Source organism: Equus asinus, chromosome 9 (assembly GCF_041296235.1).
Source record: "Equus asinus isolate D_3611 breed Donkey chromosome 9, EquAss-T2T_v2, whole genome shotgun sequence".
In the NCBI taxonomy this organism is placed as follows: Eukaryota; Metazoa; Chordata; class Mammalia; order Perissodactyla; family Equidae; genus Equus; species Equus asinus.
The window spans coordinates 31811184-31831209 of NC_091798.1; the positions used below are offsets into that span (position 1 = coordinate 31811184).

Below are 20026 nucleotides of genomic sequence, written 5' to 3' on the forward strand. Positions count from 1 at the left end.
GACACTGTCAATATGTAAGGGGTGTGGCAGCAAACAGATGGTGGTTCAGGCAATCTGTGGGCCTCGTAGATAAACAAGAAATACCTGAAGCCTAGACAGGCTGCCAAAACAGAGCTCTAGGTGACCAGGGAGATGACTGCCACAACAGAAGTCGACCCATATTTTTGGATGACTGCCACTGGGCTCCATTTCTAGAAGAGGTAAAGTGGAGAGGAGGAAAGAAGCAGGGAGCACAACCTAGAAGCGTCAAGAACCAGAGCGTCGGGCTGCTAAGGTGGTTACAGAGGTTGAGACCTAAGGCTGGGAAAGCAGGGGTGGTTGGAATTGGGGTCTTGTGCAGACTTAATGAGATCCAGGAACTGGGCACAAGGAGAATGAAACCCAGGAGGCTCACTTACTGTCTGATGATGACTCAAGCGGGTCTTGGCTGGGAACGTCCTTAGTTGTTTCAACCTGGGAGCCTGTTTTTGAGTGTTAAATGTCTCATGTACCAGGAAATAAGCAACTAGGAGTCTGGCAACTGGGAATGATCGGATAGTTTCCCGAACTGTCCAGAAGCATCAATCAGAACTCTAGTAGTTCTTTTCCAATGTTTCAGCTGGCTCTCTTAAAAAGCTTAATTTTACGTTGACTCAGAGTTCCTTTTCTTAGGAAATTCTGAAAAGTTTTCAGGATGTGTCCATGTGGGTGTTTTGTTAAGGCGTGCATTTATAGATCTGCTTGCATCTCCTTGATCCGTACTCTTATTCTTAATTAAAATTCCAGAGTCAATGCTTCAACTTGACTTTGTTCTCGGAGAGAGACATGAGTTACCTGTTCCAGAAGGACCGGTTTATTGGATGTGGTAGTGCCTCCTTTGCTTAAATATGAGGAAGACCTAGTTGAAAATGAAACAGTGAGATTTCTTATAATTTGAGTAGGCTTCAAGTCTAGCAACAGGGTTTAGCAATGATTTAATGTTTTTATTTTATTTGTGCATCTTTAAATTTTATGGAAATTTTCTTTTCATGTTACAAATGACAAAGATTTGCAAGGTGGTGTTGCCAGAGATGACTGTAGTGGACAGGAATGTAATGAGAAGTTTTAGACTGTGGGTGTGCCAGGTAACTGCCGTCTAGGTCACTCCCCCACAATCTCTAGAAAAGCATTCATTGCTCTCTATTATTTGTGTGTCTGTGGACTCTTTTTATGGGAATTTGAAGAAACAGTTCAGAGTTTGGGTTGGTACAGAATGCTATCCATTCTAATGCCTGAGCTGGATCAGGAGTTGACATCTGACTTCAGGGTTATCTGGGATAAGACACCATAGTTTCCTTGCTTACTTGCTGATAGAAGTCAAATTTAATTCATTTTAATTTAGTTAATTTATAAAGCATTAAGTGAACACTCTCTTTATCTGTTAGCTTTTCAGAACTAAGTATTGCAAGGGGGTGTTTTCCTAACCTGAGAAAGAAGCAGGCCTGTATTTCAGGGCGTTTGACTTCTTGGTTCCCACTACTGGTCTTAACTGGCCCCTTTTCTCCCAGGATGTGGCCTTAAGATGTTCTATCAGACATCAGCTCAAAGTGAGACAAATCTAGAAGATTCACTTTCTAAACAAAAATAGTCAGACAAATGTTTGTTTCACTTAGGTCTGCTTTATTCTATGAAGAAGTCAAGACATCATGGTGACAAGATTAGGCAATGTGGCATAGATTATAGGGGAGAAGAAATGTATCTCTTGTGAATTGGAGTCATAAGATAAATTCAACACCTTCCAAAGTGTACAAATTTAAGTTTGTGGTCAGTTTTCCTGCAGAAAGAAAATAGCAACAAATGAGAATTGCTGAGGCCATAGGCATTTCATTAGCATTCAAACTTCACCAACGAGTCCCCAAAAATGGATCCAAGTTTCTCCACTGATTGACATTGTTATAAGGAGTGACTGTAATTTAGGAATATTTTAGCAACTGGTGTTGATTACATAAGGGTGATGCTCAAAATACATCACAGTTTATATCTCTGAAAACATATTTTAATGGGTTTTTTTAATTTAAAGGAGACACGCATTTAGAAGCCTCTTTTCAGAAAAGATTGTAATTTTTGTCTTATTAAAAAAAGAACCGGGACAATATGCCATATGTATTAGATGCTTATTTTCATCATGTATGTTTTGAAAATACTTAAAAGGAACTATATGTTTCTATACATTCTAGCACATCATTCATCATTTAATATTTTTTGAATTGATGCTGATTTAACTTGCTGATGATTACTTTGTAACCTTTAAACTACTTTTGGCTATTTGATTTTCTAACTTCAATTTTTGTTATAGCTCCAACATCTATTTTGTTGAGAAATAATATTCTGAAGGAGAACAAGTTCTTTAGGTTTTTCAGATATGGTCCCCTTTTATACCAATCGTTAGGGAGCTCTAAGATATCCAGCCTACTTGTTGAAGCTGAACAGTGAACACAGCTCATTCTCACAGATGTGAACGGGCATGCCTGTGAAGAGGGATGTTCCTTGTCCCTAGAAATAATCAAGCATAGACTGTGAAGCGACTTGGTGACTTTTTTTGTGGAAGAAGTTTAAGATTAGATTACTAGGTGGAACCTTAAGACAATAGATTAGGTGGAAGTTACACTTGATGACTGTTAACTTTCCTTCCAAATTAGAGATTCTAGGATTGTCTGATTCACTATTACTGCCAGAATGTGTGGGGTTACAATGACACCAGGGACTCCCAATTGTGAGAATTCTGCTCATTAGAATCAACGTGAGTCTGTCCTCACACTCCTTATGCCCTAAACTACCTCTTCTAATTGAGGTACATTCATCTTAACACAGAATTATTATATCTTAAACATAGAAAAGAAAAATATTTCAACACTTACACAACTTCAGAACAAAAGAAGCAATCATTGTCATAAGTTTTTCCATCAGATCCACAAATTGGTGCATATATTTCATAACACATTCTCTCTTCTCCTGGTGGTAACTTTCTATACTTACTGCAATCAGCCTGAAGATACAGATTAAAAACCTTCAATTCCTTCTATCAAATCTTTATTCCCAGGATTTAGGATTTTCCAAGGTACTTCAGAGGGCTTTCAATGCATATATTTCTTATTCCAGTTGTCCTCAAACCCTTTTGAGATCTATCACTTATAAAGATCTTTTGTTATGTCAGATATAAAATCATGAGCCAGCCCTGGTGCTCTACTGGTTAAGATTTGGTGCTCTCACCGCCATGGCCTGGGGTTCATTTCCCAGTCAGGGAACCAACCCCCCCATCTGTTGGTTGTCACACTGTGGCAGCTGCATGTTGCTGTGATGTTGATAACTATCCCACCAGTATTTCAAATACCAGCTGAGTCGCCACGGTGAACAGGTTTCCGTAGAGCTTCCAGACTAAGACAGGTTAGGAAGAAGGACCTAGCCACCCACTTCTGAAAAAACTGCTATGAAAACCCTATGAACAGCAGCAGAGCACTGTGTGATGCAACACTGGAAGATGAGATGATGATGCAAAAAGTCTGGGTAAGATTCCACTTGGCTGTACACAGGGTTGCTAGGAGTTAGAATCAACTCAATGACACTAACAACAAATAAAATCATGAGTGATAAACTTCCTTATGGTAGCTGGTAACCCAATCAAAATTTATTTAAAAATAGACTCTTTCCCACTCTACTGGTTGATGCATCCATTGACAACACACATGATATATTCACAAGTGCAACCATTCCCATGGGAGCACACAGAAGTGTCATCAGTTTTCTACATGTCTTGCTATTTCTCTCTTTGATTTAAAAAGTTCTATCTGAATGTAAGTGTGAGATGTATTACAGGGATAACTGCTACAGTTTTAAGAAGTAATACATCATTGGCAACTTTTACCATTAATTATCAGTAACAAATTACTTGTTATACACTTCACCGACGTGTAGACTGACAAATGCATGTTAACATTATAGTTGAGAACCGCTGTTGTAAATTCCTGGAGCAAAACAAGCAAGGTGATGAGCTGTTTGTGGGAGCAAGTAAACATTACTGAGAAAGAATTTTCTGGGTTTTCATCTAGAAGCAAATTGAAGAGTGTAGACAGTAAAGTCAAACACACTGGAATTCAAATCCTGACTGTATGACCCTTAGACAGTTATTTTACCTCTCTAAGCCTTAGTTTCTTTATTTGCAAAATGAAGGTGATAATGACTACATTGTAAGGTTAAAGTGAAAAATATATAACTGAGAAGATATCTGCAAAATGCTTAGCACTATATGGCATGGAAAATACCCAATAAATAATAGCTATTATTTTTATCCTTTGGCTTTACTCCTAGGCTTACACAAACTTTGGCTCTATACAGAGGGCTATACATTTCCAGCTCTTTCTGTCCCAGAGTTCAAGACATGATATTTTACTATTTGTTGAATATCTCCACTTGAGTAGCCTGAAATGTGTTCAAACTTAGAGTTGAATTCATCTTCCCATTCAGATATGTTTCACTAATTAATTTATTCATTCCTTCAGTTACTATACTCCACGCATCTTCTAAATTTTAGGGCTGAACTGAGTTCTGGCAATGCAAAGATTAGTAAGCATGATGTAACATCAGAAGGACCTTGGAGACTATGGAGCAGAATGGACATTGCAGTGCCCCATGAGGCCCCATGCAGTTCCCCATATGGTTTACTTCCTCTCCTTGCCTGCTCAAACCCCAGTGCCAGGAATAATGTAATACTTACAGTGTGACCAGGAAACTAGCAAGGATTAATATTCATTAACCCTTGTCATTCTCACACAGCTACTCAATCATGAAGGACGGCTTGAATTCAGGCCTCTCTGACTTCAAAACGTATATTCTTAATTCTATTATTTTCCTTAATGGGTAAAACAAAAGACTCCAAGAGTCACCTCTGCCTTGGCCCAGGGTCACACAACTAAAAAGCAGTAGAGCTTGGACTAGAACCCAAATTGGCTGACTGCTGGTTTAAAATTTTTACTACCACACCTAGATATTCTCAACAATAGTCATTACTTAATGTGAGTTATGAAGGAAAGGTTAAAGTAAAATCTTCGTTTTCTAAGATAGAGAACAAAGATGTGTGTGACCCACTTAAGAATTGTGAGAATCATGATTTGTTCTTTTTGAGCTTTCCAGCGTGCCAGGTACTGTGCTGAACTCTTTTCAAACATTATGGCTTTAAGTCTCACAATAACCTCATGAGATGAGTACTGCTGCCCAGGCCACACGATCAAGGACCTGGAATTGAAGCCCAGGAATTTATTGCTCTCATGGGATGCTGGGTGGCTAACCACTTTGTTCTTCCACCTCCATTTTAGAAAGGTCTGTCTATAGCGTTTGAAATAAAACCTGTTTTGATATTTAAAAAGTAGCTCTTCTAGGGGCTGGCCCCGTGGCCGAGTGGTTAAGTTCACGCGCTCCACAGCAGGCTGCCCAGTGTTTCGTTAGTTCGAATCCTGGGCGCGGACATGGCACTGCTCATCAGACCACGCTGAGGCAGCGTCCCACATGCCACAACTAGAAGAACCCACAACGAAGAATACACAACTATGTACCGGGGGGCTTTGGGGAGAAAAAGGAAAAAATAAAATCTTTAAAAAAAAAAAAAGTAGCTCTTCTAAGAAGTAGAAATTTAATGAATATATAGTATTAAATATTTCCTTACTGATATTGGCTTTAAAATTACATAAAAGTACGACATTCATATCAAGATGGATGTACTGACCTGTTGACCTCTGGGTTTGGCACATTCTGTATCTGTAAGAAAAAGAAAGATATGAGAAAATTAAATTAAACTCTGGAAGAACCTAATCTTATTAGAAAAATAAATCTTTGATTTGTGTTTCAGCTCTCAGCCCGTCATAAAAATATGACTCTCTTCAGAGCTGTGCATCAGCATAGCAAAGTTTGAACTTTGATACAAAGTTTTTTTTCTTTTTTGGAGCAGGATTAGAGTATAGCCAAAAGGATGGAAAATCTGCTATAATAATGAGGAGTTTGTCTTATTCTTTCTTACCTCATAATCAGAGCTTAGGAAATATTGAAAAAAAAACAAGTGAGTTTTATATTTAGGAAGTGTCTGCCATTATGTAGCAGGCATAAATGGTAGAGGTTGCATCAGTGGTTGAAAATTCTAGGGAGGTGGATTTCAACTCAGTAATGGAAGAAGAATAATAGTTCATGCTGCTAAGCAATGGATTGGACTGTTTTATGAAGAAATGAGGTCCCTATAAATGGTGATATCAAGTCAAAGCGGAGCCTGGATGAACATTTTGCAAAGGAGTTACACAAAGTGTTTACATGGATAAGAACTTGGCTTCAGCTGACCATTTAGGTCCACTCAGCCCCTGAGATGATATGATTTAGTGATTTATTGGTGGAGACAAAAAAATTTTCAAAAAGCTTCCCTTGTTATCTATGTGATGAGTGTATCCCAGTATTCTGTGGGCAGAAGATGACATGAGCTATTGTCGTAGGGCAGTGTTATGAGGGAGATACTCACTGAAGATGGTTGTAAGTGCCAAAGCCAAGAGCAGGACAAAGGCTGTTCCTCTCATGTTGCTGAAGTGGCTAAGGGCAGTTAGATGGAGGCAGAAGTGACTTTCTTGTGTCTGCCTACCCAGCCTCCTTGGGTCCTGCTTTATATATTGTCCAGAATTCCTGCCTGAATTGTGAAATAGCTATTTCAGGAAACAGAATCCTGGGAAGAAGTCAGAAACATCTGCTAGGTATGCAAATTCTTTTATTGTGAAAGACACATGATTACACATGACCTTTTAATAAGAAGAACCAATAAAGCTGGCCTTATTTCCTTCCCTTTCCATACTTAAAAGTTTGATTGCTTTCATGTGTGTTATACAATTTGCTCTTCATAACAAATCTCTCAGATAGTTATTACCATTTTCTTTGTTCTACAGATGAGGATGTGATGTCCAACAGGTTAAATAATTTCATTGGGTTCACTACATATTCTTTGTTGTACCGCGTTTCCCAGGAACAGTCATCAGCATGGCAGCTTTATACGTTTTCTCATTTTCCCAGGTTCCCCTCTTTCCTTTTCTCTTAGCCAGCACCATATGGGAAATGGTGCCAGTTGAGACACAAGACTGAGCACAGAGAAAAGGTATCAACACCCGAGTCTTGATTCAGCAGAAACAAGCAATGATTCGTGTTCTTTAGCAGGGAGATAATTTTCCCAAGAATTGCAAATTTGGGGAGATACTAAAAGGGGTGGAGCTGGTGGGCACTCCCACAACATTTACCTGCTAGATCTCTGGTGGAAGCTTCTTTATCAAGGGCCCGTGGGAGAAGGGTCTCCTCAAGCTAAGAATAAAGTGCTATGTGAACATCTTAACTAAGAATGAATCTAGTGGCTGCAGTGGCTGGACTGTCCCTGAAGCTTTGGCTGTGATTTTCTAGTTCCCAAATGCAGGGTGGTGGTTCAAGAATGAGATGCTAACTTTGCCCTGGGCCATAGTTATATACATGGCAAGTGACATCTTCCACTAATACAATAACTTTCAGTAGACAAGCCGCCAATCATTTGGCTATGGTATAAATAAGTTTATTTGTGCTTTCACGAAACCATGCTTCATTTGAAATCTTTAATAAAGTCTACAACACTTATTTTGGAATGTGCTCATTTTCAAATAGAGTGACTCTATGAGAAGACCTTGCAAGCAGGTCTTACAGTTTTGGTAGATAGAATTGCAAGACACTGTCTATACCACTAATGAAGTAGTTCCAAAGGCTGAGAGACTAAAATTCACATTTGTTTCCCTTCAAAAGGATAAAGACAGCTGGAAACTTGTGCTGGGATGGTTTGGGGTAGGCATCATAATATTACTGAGGGCTGAAACTCTAAGTCTTATAGACATAAATTCCTTGTCAGCTCCACCATTCCCTACATGACCTTGTGCAAATTATTTAACTGCTTATAAACTTTAGTTTCTTTACCTTCATTTGGTCATTCAGTAAATATTTGTGAGCATTTACTCTGTCTTAGAGACTATATTACAACTTGTGTATACCATGATTAATGAGAAACTTTGCCTTTGTCCTCCTTGTAGCGTGACAAAGACTCCTTGACCAAACTTTGGTTAGGCTCGTCTGAGTCCTTTTCTCCACTAGCTCTTAGCCTTGTCCCTTGCCTCCCCCCACCTCACGTCATTGGCCCATCCAGCCCTGGTTTAGCATAGAATCCTGCTAAGTCATTCCCCTACCACTGACAATCGATCACCCTTGATATCTGGACAAGTTCTTCATCCCCCACCTCTAATGTATAAGTCCTCAGTTTGCCTTTAGGCCAGTTTAGTGAGAATCCTCCTATCCTTGATATTTCCTGTTAGCAAATTTCCATCTACTGACTTGCTTAGTCTGCTCCTTGGCTGTAAATCCCCACTTGTTGTCTTTGGAGTTGAGCCCAATCTCTTTCCTCTGTTGCAATATGGGTACTTGAGACTAAGCCTTGAATAAAGTCTTCCTTACCATTTTAACAAGTGTCAAGTTTCTTTAACAAGCTTACAGAATAAAGTTAATAATAGCACCATCATCATGCACTTGTTGTGAGTTTTAAATGAGATCGTATATGTAAAGCACCTATTCAGGGTCCGGCACATAGTAAGCTCTCAACAAAAGTTAGTACTTGATGACAGTGACCATAATATTGAAGATGATGATGGTGACAGTGATCTGGAGAAAAAAACATTCAGAAAGCTCTCAGGAACTCTCTTAAAATAAGCAAATGATATATCTTAGTGGGCTTACTGGAAATAACAGATCTTGGCATGATAGAAAAAGGAACTTTGTGATGAGCAGAGATGTTTGATAATGACTAGAGGTAATGAAAATTGTACCTTTTAAGTGTCCCACTGGAGGCCAGGTGACTACCTGTCTGGAACCCTACAGAAGTGATTCCTTTACTGAATGTGAGAATAGTGTCATCTGTATTTTTTTTCAACAGATACTCACAAGTAAGCTCTCATAACTAAATTCCAATATTATAAACAAATTAAGCTTTTAATATAGAAGATACCCTCAACATAAAGAATTTGTCTTATTACCCACCTGGTTATCCAGGCCAGAAACTTAGAAATCTGGCCACACTATGTGTAAGTATATGCCATTTAATACCTTTATTTCTCTCATTAAACGTTTCCAATTAATTACCAAGTCTTTGCTAATTATACATCCCAAAATATCAAATTCACTTTATTACTTCTATGACTTTTGCCACAGATTTACACAATACTTCAAAAGCTCTAATCTGGAGGTTTTTGCAGTAGTCCAGGTGCAAGATCATAGGGGCTTGAACTAGGGTGGGAGATTTGGAAATAGTGAAAGTGATTCGATTTGGAAGATATTTTTACTGTGGAGCCAAAAGGGTCTGCTAATGGATTAGATGTGGATTTATTAGAGAAAGAGAAGAAGCATAGAGTCCTCTGAAACTTTTGGCTAGAGCAGCTGCTGAATGGTGGTGCCCTTCCTGAGATGGGGGATGCTGTTGGAGGAGCAAGTCAGGAAGCTGGGATTAAGAGTGTGGTTTCAGATATAAATATGGTCAGCGTTCAATATGTATTTTATCAAATGGAGAAATTGTGCTCAGTAACTAATTCTTATGCAATTTTTCAAAATCTGTGCCTTTGTACTTGCTTTTCCCTTTACCTGGAATTACCTGTACCCCACCTAACCCACGCTTGCTCAAATGAATTACAGTTCACAAGGAAGCTTCCTCAACATCTCAGGCAGAATTAGACCTACCTTACTCTACGGCCCCATAGCAATTTAGTAATGTTTATGAAATACTCACCATGAATCAAGCGTTATACTAATCACTAGGTATACAAAGATGTATAATTTCTGCTCTCAAAAAGCTGACAGTGTAACAGGGGATGGGGGAACACACCAACAAATTATTCAGGACAATGTGATAAATAGTGGTATATACAAAATGCCTTGGAACTGTAGATAAGAGAATGGTGGGCAGTTAGCAAAGGCACTAGTATTTATTGAGTGTATATTCGCCATGTGTAAGGTACTTCGTATTATTTCATTTAATCATCACAACAGCCCTATGAGCCAAGCCTACAGGTTTAGATACCTACCAAAAGTTATGCACCTTACATGTGACAGAACTAGTTTATAAATTTACTCTTGACTCGTAAGCCATTTCTCTGCAAACCAAATTTAGAGAAGGCTTCACAGGAGAGAGAAACTTGAGCTGAAGCCAGAAGGACGAGGGCCATTCCCAGAGGAGGAAACTGTATGTACCATAAGCATAGAGGGCTGGGGGAGTTAGAGGCAGTGTCCTTCACAGATAATGGAGGGAAAGGAGGCTGGGCAGGTAACACCATGCTTGGGAGTCTGGATTTTGTCCAGTAGGCAATAAGTAACAAATGAAGGATTTTGAACAGAGAAGTAATAGGATGAGGAGTAATCTTCTGGATTCTTCTACAGGAAGATTACTCCAATATAGTACCTAGTCTAGACTTATTCCGCGGCATTTATCAGAGTGTATAATTATTTTCTAATTGATGTTTATCTCTCCCTCTAGATTTTGAACTTTAATTTAGCTGAACTCCATTCCATTCCCTGTATTTGTATGTGTGTGTGTGTGTGTGTGTGTGTGTGTAGTACTGAATTTAATTTAGCCTTATTTAGTTTAGTATCTTTAGTGCCTGGCATAGGGTCTGGCAAATAGGAGCATTACACAGTAGTAGTTGACTGAACAAAAGAAAGAAAGATGTAAGTAGAGAGAGAGAACTGACTAGAATTTAAGATCTTCTAACTCCAAACCTTACACTATCATTTCTATGCCTAGTTTTCATTAGTTTTAATAAAACATTTAAAAAGCTCTGTGTAAGTAATGACCAATTGAACCACTTTTGTGAAAAAAAAATCACAATATTGCTACTTTTAAAGGAATACACTGATCCACTGGTTACTTTGACATCATGAAGATATAGCCAACATAACCCAGCAACCAGCATTGCAATATTTTTGATGTCAAAGAGAGCCTTAGATATTTAATGTATCACATACATTTCATTTTTTTCTCATTTCTTTAATTCTTTTACTTCAAAACCATAAATAAAGACGAATTCAGTTTCCTGAATTTTCAGTGAGTACAGAACCTAAAGGATGTCTTAGGCATATAGGGCCAACCCCAAGCACAAATGAGAAATCATGTTAGGATTGTTGGTTTGCAAACAATAAGAAAATCTGAATGACCAGGGCAAAGTTCAGACAAGCACCAGGGCAGCCTGGGAGCCTTAGAAAGGTCATCACAGACAGAACCTCTGGGCAATGCCAGGTGAACAACTCAGCACCAGTGAGAGGTGGGCGGGGCATTGTGATTGACAGTTGCACCACATGAAAATAAGAATTAGGATAAAAAACAAAAATAGATAACACTTACTAAGAACCTCTTAAAGCCCAACCCTCTGTTCAAGAAATGTGTATTATCTCATTCAGTCTTTCAACAAGCCTGTGAGAGTGGTGCTGTCTTTTATCTCCATTTTACAGATGAAGTTAAGTAACTTGTCCATATCCCTATTTTTAAACTTTTCTTTCTTAATAGCAAAATACTTTATTTAGTAACAATAGCAATAACAATAATAATATTTACTGAGCTCTAATTACATGTGAGGTACTGTTGGAATTGTTGTATGCATATTAACTTATTTCAATTTTAAAACAATTATGCGAGACGAGTACTATTGCTACCAAGACTTTACAATTGAAGGAAATGAAGCACAGAGAGGATAGATAAGTTGCCAAAGTCACAAGAGGGAGTAGTAGAACTGAAAAATGTTATACAGAAGCATAATACATTACACAAATATCAGAGATGCTCTGTTATTTGAGGTGGGAATATGGGAGCTTGGTGTCCTAGCCCCCATCTTCCCATGATGGCCCCTGAGTCACACTCATGGAGTTCCCAGGGCCCCACATGATAGTTTAGGATCCTTGGACTAGATGAAAAGCTCTCAAATTCCAGCATTAGGCTGTGATAAAGTCTTTATGAGGCAAAGTTAGAGAAATGCTTGATGTCAGCAACTACTTTTCTTTAGGAAGCTTAAGATCCCTCTTTAAATTTTTTAAAAATAATTCGACTATTTTGCAAGTTACTCAAGTGAGGGAAACCACTGGTATAGATGATCTCCAACATCTTATCTCTGACCTTCAGTTTCTATCATTCTCTGACTTTGAGAGAAAGTGACCTTGACTTCTTGCCTGCCTTTCCAGAGATTATCTCAGATAGAAAGTGGAAATATCCACGTAATGTGAGGTATTTAGCAGCCTTTTTGTCAGTCTCAGTTTTCCCTCTATACTAAGTCCAACTATTTAATTTAGTACAACTTTAGAATAGTCATGGCATTTTTTGAGGAAAGACTCCAACAGAACTTTATACATCAGAGAAGATAGGGAATGCCTGTTTAATATTGATAACTTGTTCTTGAGAAATCTTCCCAAAAGCCAGGTGAAATTGATCCCCTATTATTTACTGCTACTCATTCATCACCCTTTCCAATTATAGTCTTCGAAATGTTTCCCCTCATCTGTCATGGAAGCTCATCTAGTACAGGTTCTAGAAGAACCTGTAGGTATTACTATTTCCATTTTACATAGGGGAAATGTGGATCAGAGAAGTTATGTAATTTTCCCAAGGTTTCTGATTAAATGACTCAGTTTGTCTTGTAATGCAGACTAGTTTGTCTCAAAAACCCTAGCCGTGAACTCTTATACAATCCTGCCTCCCCTGAGAAGTGTAAGTTAGCTGGCAGGACCAGCTCTTTTAAGGGCATGGCTATCTAAAGATACCAGACCAGATAAACAGCAGTCATCTAAGACCCATCATGAAGTAATAGGTACCCTCGCTGGACTCCAGAAGGAGAAACAGGGGTTCAGTGAGCCAAGGACTCCTTGAGGGAGTTGCCTGGATCAGAGCCTCAGACACTTGGCTCTGGTTATAAAAGTATGAATGCAAAGAGGAGAAGAGAAGAAAGAGAGGATGATCTAGAAGGAGCAAGTTAACACAGAGTTCCAGGGCCATAACAGGGGATGCTCAAGGTCAGGGAATAAGGCAGTTATCTGAAGTAAAGACCAAGAAGAGAACCGAATCTCAAGATTTTAGACATAAGATCAGAGGAGGACCAAGGTGAAGGTGACTCTTGCAGGGCGTCAGAGGACTGGGCTGGGTGGGGCTGTAGTAGCTTACACCTCTTCTGCTTCTGACGCAGACTGGCCCCAGAGTTTGGGACTTGTTCGCGTATGCACAAGAGTTAAGTATTCACTTCTGGAAAGAAATGTTGCAACATCTGGGAACCAGGAAATCCTTGATGCAAAGTCACAGGAGCTCCTCAGAAATGTCTTTCAATACAGTGCTAGTCTTTTCCTCCTGCATAAGCAAGACCTTTTAGACAGTCCTGAGTTGTGCTGAAAGTAACCTTAAAATGTCAATATGAAACTGAGGTTTCTTTTCTTAAGGAATTCTGAAATATTTTCAGTGTATAACGGGGGTGAGTGAGGTGGGAGGAGTCTTATGGTTTATTTGAGAATTTACTTAAGAACTCAGGCCATGTAGCATATCTTTTTCCATGTTCTCTTGGTATTTACTTATGAAGTCACTTCTGTGTCTTGGCTTTGCTTTCTCGTAGGAACTGGTTTATCGGATTACTAGTTCCTGCTTTGCATAACAATTGGGAAGAACACATTTTAAAATTTAACTTTTTATTTTGAAATAATTGCTGTAATAGTAGAAAAAAGGGCTTTTCATGTACTCTTCACCTCAAGATTCCATTCAAATTTTGCCATCTGTGCCAATAATGCCTTTACACTAAAATAATCCAATCCAACAAGACCTAATATTGTTAAGATGGCAGTACTCCCTCTCCAAGCCTCACCTGCTCTTTTTGGAAAAAGTGGATCAGCTGGGGTTGACCCTGTGGCCGAGTGGTTAAGTTGTACTTCAGCAGCCCAGGGTTTTGCCGGTTCAGATCCTGGGCACAGACTTAGCATGGCTCATCAAGGCATGCTGAGACAGCGTCTCACATAGCAGAACTAGAAGGGCCTACAACTATAATATGCAACTATGTACTGGGGGGCTTTGGGGAGAAGAAGAAGAAAAAATAAAAAAGATCGGCAACAGATATTACCTTAGGACCAATCTCAAAAAAAAAAAGAATTAGGAAGGAAAAAAATGGATAAGTTGATCCTAAAATTCATATGGAAATAAAAGTTACCCGGAATAACCAAAACAATCTTGAAAAAGAAGAAAGTTGGACGAGTGACATTTCCCAATTTTAAAATTTACTACAAAGTTATAGTAATCAAGACAGTATGTAGTAGAATTGGGAATTCAAAAACAAACTCTTATATTTATGGTCAATTGATTTTTGACAAGGGTGCCATAAAAATTCATTAGAGAAAGAATGGTCTTTTCAAAAATTGGTGCTGGGACAACTGGATGTAGACATACAAAACGGTGAGTTTGGACCCCCTACCTCATTTTGTGTAACAAACCATAACAGAAATTAACTCAAATTGGATCAAAACCTTAAATGTAGAAGCTAAAACTATAGAACTCTTAGAAGAAAATATAAATCTTTGTGTAAATCTTTGTGACCTTTGAATGGGCAATGGTTTCTTAGATATGATGCTAAAAGTATAAGAAACAATAGAGAAAATAGATAAATGAGACATCACCAAAATTAAAAACTTTTACACTTAAAGGACAGCCTACAGGGGGCCAGCCTGGTGGCGCAGCAGTTAAGTTCGCACGTTCCACTTCTCGGCGGCCTGGGGTTCACCGGGTCAGATCCTGGGTGTGGACATGGCACCGCTTGGCAAAAGCCATACTGTGGTAGGTGTCCCACATATAAAGTAGAGGAAGATGGGCACGGATGTTAGCTCAGGGCTGGTCTTCCTCAGCAAAAAGAGGAGGGTTGGCAGTAGTTAGCTCAGGGCTGATCTTCCTCAAAAAAAAAAAAAAAAAAGGACAGCTCACAGAAAGGGAGGAAATATTTGCAAATCATTTATCTGATAAAGGCTAGTTTCCAGAATATATAAAGAGCATTTACAGCTCAGCAATAACCAGACAAATAATCCAGTTAAAAACTGAGCAAAGGACTTGGATAGACATTTTTCCAAAGAAGATATACAAATGGCCAATATGCTCATCATCATTAGTTATTAGGGACATGCAAATCAAAATGAAAATGAGATACGGTTTTACATCAATTAGGATGGCTAAAATTTAAAAAAACAGACAAGATGTTGGCAAGGATGCGGAGAAATTAAAACCCTCATATATTGCTGGTGGGAATACGTAATGGTGCAGCTTCTTTGAAAAACAGTTTGGTAGCTCCTCAAAAAGTAAAATGTAGTTACCACATAACCTAGAAATTACATTCCTAGGCATTTATCCTAGAGAATTGAAAACATATGTTCACACAAAAACTTGAACATGGATGTTCATGGCAGCTTCATTTGTAATACCCCGCAATTGGAAACAATCCAACTATCCATCAATTGATGAATGATTGAATGCAGTATAGCCATAGAATGGAATATTATTCAGCTATAAAAAGAATGAAGCACTGATACATGCTATACCATGGATTAACTTTTAAAATGTTATGATAAGTGAAAGAAGTCAGACATAAAAGATTGCATATTGTATGATTATATTTATATATAATGTCAAGAATGGCAAATCTACAGACAAGAATTAAATTAGTGGTTGCCTGGGGCTGGAAGGATGGGGGGATGGGAGTGACTACTAACGGGTATGGAGTTTCTTTTTGGGGTGATGGAATGTTCTGGGATTAGATAGTGGTGATAGTTGCACAATTTTGTGAGTAGATTAGAAACCAATGAATTATACACTTTAAGAACAAGAATTTTAAACGATATGTGAACTATTTCTCAATAGCAATGATAATAGTGATAGTGAAAGGTCCATTCAGGATCACACATTGTCATGTCCTTCATTCTCTTTCAATGTAGAGCACTTAAAAGGCCCTTCCTTGGTTTTTGAAAATTACAGACTAGTTCTTTTATAAAATGTTTTTTAATTTGAGTTTGTCTGACGTTCCTTAATGATTATATTCAGGTTGTGATTTTCGGCAGGAAAATCCAGAACCTACCCTATGTTCCTTGCTTTGCATCCTTTCAGATAGTATACATGATGCTGATTTTCCCCATCACCAATGATGCTAACTTTGATCACTTAAGTAAGTTAGTGTCTCCAAGCTTTCTCCATTATAAAGTTACTCTTTTTCCTTTCAAAATTAATAAATATTTTGTGATGATATTCCTTGAGATTATGTAAATATCTCATTTTTCAATGAAATTGTACTCATGATATTGATTTCAGTGAGGCCATGTTCAAATATGTATAATCTTCTATGTTCAAACTACACACTCTCCTTTTCACTTTGTAGTATCCATTTCTAATCAACAGAAATTTTCCCATTTCTCAAACTAAGAAAAAGACTGAAAATTTCCTGTCATGTATCTTTACTCTAACATGTCAAGCATGTTGCCAAGAATGTGGTATGTATGTTTAGGCCTTGGTAAATGTCGGGGCGGGGGGTTGGGCATACAGATCATAATCATCCCTTTCATTCTATACGACGTTATAGCTTACAAAGCATGTTCACATGCACTTCCCAACTGACTCTTACAATATACAGGTTAAGATAGGGATTATTATTCTCTTTATTTTATCAGTAAGGAAACAGATAGCACGCACACCAAATGACCCATCCGCTGCCACACACTTGGTAAATGTTCAGGCTGATGTAAGCACACAGGCTTCTGTTCCAAGGTTCGTTGTGTTCTCCTGAACTGCTTGGTGGACTTTTGCAATGAAAACAATGATGACGAGGATGATAAAGATCTCAATGATGCAAATGCTAATGTGTACACAGAAAAGCAAGTAAAACTGACTACAATAATTTCTTCTCCACGGCCTAAACTCGGAAAGGTAGAATCTAAAAAATAAATCCACTTCTCATTTATATTCATGGTGATTTAGCAGCTTCCCTTGTGGTGAAGATCTACTTTTCCTGGATAGGAAAAAAGGAGAAGAAAAGAAAATTAAAACATATGCCATAGTAAGAAATGTATAATTCCATTGATGTTAGACAGCTTATGGTGAAAAGCAAGGGGCTTCATTGCCAATATCACACTTCAGTGGGAGCTAATTTTAACCATTTCTCTTTTAAAGTTATTACCATCATAATTCTCAATAATATAGTTATACTCTATTTCTTAATTTACTAACTAAAATATTTATTGACTTCTATCAATGGAGGAAAAATTGTTAATTTACATTATCTTCACATTTTTTCCTCTTCCAAATTTTTGATATGTATGACTTTTTAAAAAGTTTGCGTGTTACTTTTATCACTTTAAATAACATATCTTAGTCACCACCTCTATTATCCTCATCATTAGACAGCATCTCATAACTCTATAAGAACTTTATCTGCCTCTGTACACTTCTCTCAATCAGCTTTTCTATCTAAAGATTTGTCACCTCTACTTTTTTTTTTTTTTTTTAAAGATTTTATTTTTTCCTTTTTCTCCCCAAAGCCCCCCGGTACATAGTTGTGTATTCTTAGTTGTGGGTTCCTCTAGTTGTGGCATGTGGGACGCTGCCTCAGCGTGGTCTGACGAGCAGTGCCATGCCCGCGCCCAGGATTCGAACCGACGAAACACTGGGCCGCCTGCAGCGGAGCGCGCGAACGTAACCACTCGGCCACGGGGCCAGCCCCTTGTCACCTCTACTTTTATTTTTACATTCTATCAAAAATATATATGTTCTGTTCCGAATACCATAGTTCATTATTCTATAGTTTGACTATAGGTTGATTCTAAAATTTGAAGAGCAATAACTATTTTCTTTTCTTTCTTTTTTTTTTTTTTGGTGAGGAAGATTGGCTCTGAGCTAACATCTGTTTCCAATCTTCTCTTTGCTTGAGGAAGATTGTCACTGAGCTAACATCTGTCTCAGTCTTCCTCTATTTTGTATGTGGGACATGGCCACAGCATGCCTTGAAGAGCAGTGTGTAGGTCTACACCCAAGGTCGGAACCGCTAAACCCTGGGTTGCTGAAGCAGAGCACATGAACTTAACCACTATGGCACAGGGATGGCCCCAGCAATAACTACTTTTAAACATCATTTATAAATATTAAAAGGAATCTGGGGATGTGTCACTTGTAGGCCAAACCTAGACTTCTATTTCAGAAAGACCAGAAATCACTTTTAGGTAATGAGTTTTGGTAAATGTTGGAAGAAAAGGGGCAGCATTATAAACTCCTGGTATTTGCTTTGGATAGAATACAGACTCAAGAACTGAGGCTGCTCAGGTCTGCAATGAAGCTAGATGTTTCCTAAGCTTCCTTATACAGTACAATGTATAGAACAAACATTGGTTAGACTCTGAGCCAGCGGAACCATCTATCAGTTACAGTTCTGCAGTTTTATCCTTTGTTAGTGTCAGGGAGGGGAAGATTCCCCCTGCTACCCTTCACATGTTCTTATGGCTGTACTAATAATACAACTGACAAAAGACCTGATTAACAAGAGAAAAACTCAACTTAATACGTAAATATTGGAGATCATAGAGAAATGATGCCCAAGAAGGGAACAAAGCAGGAAGTTATATATCCTTTACATGAAGAAACAATAAATTGGTGAGGATTGACAGAACAAAGAAACTTAGGTTTGAGACACATAATTAGTGAGGAATTGAAGCTGAGTTTAGACTTGAGGTAGTAAATTAGCGAGGTTTGTCTCTGGAGATTCTCGGCCCCGAATCCCCTAGCTCTGTGATAAGGATGCAGGGAGAACACCCGTCACGGGGGAGATTTATTTCCTGCTTTCAGGGGGAACAGAGCAGAGGGTCAAAATGCCTTTTTTTTTTTTTTTTTTTTTGCATTGGCTGCTGCTTAAGTAACTTTAATTCAAAATAGTCTATATGCCACTGTGGGATATTTTGGGATGGCCTGCCATGTGCCCCAATAGGTGCTTCCTTTATCTCATCTGAAACATGAGGCTGATAAATGTTTACATCATGACACTATGTGAGGATTGAATGAGACAGGGAGTATGAAAGTATTTTGTGAACTATAAAGCTTTACAGGTGTTATGTACTGGGTCATTTTGTAGTAGAAGTTTGATTCCCAGGAGTAATGAGATGTGATGGATGAAATTCTGGAAACACTTTTTGCGCCCTGGATTAGGAGTACCAGACCTGGCTTCTTGTCCTGTGAGCAATGAGGCATTTCCAATTTTTGGAGTTCAGTGCTTCCATCCATAAAATGAGGCTGTTGACCGGTTTTCTTCCATCCCCGACAATCAGGAATTCTAAGTAGAGGTGAGTATTTTGCCCATATTTTGTGTCATGGTTTCATTGACGTCTTTACCTAATCTTCATGCACAGTTGGCAAGGATTGTCATAGGTTTTTCCATTTGTACCACACACAGGGGCAAAGATGAGCTCAGAGTACAGGGGTATGCCAATGCCACTATCGTTATGCCTATTACAATCGAACCACAAGGAGAAAGAGCTTTCATGTACACAGAGAAATGAGCTTCTTAGGGTTCAGGTCAGCTGAGGAGAAGCGAATGAGGTCAGAGGAAGAATAAGAATGATGGAGGCAGCCAAAAGTTTGAGGGAAATAGAGGAGAAAGGAGGAAGTTAGGCAAATGGAGCAACATGGAAATCAAGGCACCTAAGATAGAAACACCTGAGGATAGGTATGAAAGATTGATGAGGAGCACCAGAAAAATGCAGGTGTTTGTTAAAAATAAGGCAAACAGTATTAGATGCAGGGACAAATTAAAACAGGGAAAAGGGAAGATAAGAGAAGCTGAAGAGATAAGAGGGTGAGAGGGACTAACATGATGAGAAGAGCATAGTAGACTGGGAAAACCAAGGGGTTATGGGCAATTCAGGTGAGGGGAAATGGCTCCACCCACAGGAGCTGGTGTGAGTAACTCAG

At 38.6% G+C, this 20026-nt stretch overlaps 1 protein-coding gene across 1 annotated transcript; it reads right to left on the reverse strand.

Annotated features, from left to right (window-relative positions):
• Positions 1 to 1617: 1617 nt before the first annotated feature.
• Positions 1618 to 6637, reverse strand: SPINK9 (serine peptidase inhibitor Kazal type 9). Its single transcript, XM_014852573.3, has 4 exons — positions 6512 to 6637; positions 5735 to 5766; positions 2877 to 3004; positions 1618 to 1792 (listed from the first exon to the last, which is right to left on the reverse strand). Exons 1-4 carry the CDS (start codon positions 6564 to 6566, stop codon positions 1747 to 1749), a joined length of 261 nt encoding a protein of 86 aa, XP_014708059.1. The 5' UTR covers positions 6567 to 6637; the 3' UTR covers positions 1618 to 1746.
• Positions 6638 to 20026: the final 13389 nt, after the last annotated feature.

Excerpts from the sequence above, each read along its gene's own strand:
- SPINK9 (XM_014852573.3), bottom strand. The coding sequence starts at position 6,566 with ATGAGAGGAACAGCCTTTGTCCTGCTCTTGGCTTTGGCACTTACAACC. Across the intron at positions 5,767-6,511 it reads GGCACTTACAACCATCTTCA|ATACAGAATGTGCCAAACCC; the intron begins GTGAGTATCTCC and ends TTTTTCTTACAG. Across the intron at positions 1,793-2,876 it reads TTCTTTTGTTCTGAAGTTGT|GAAAACTGACCACAAACTTA; the intron begins GTAAGTGTTGAA and ends TTCTTTCTGCAG.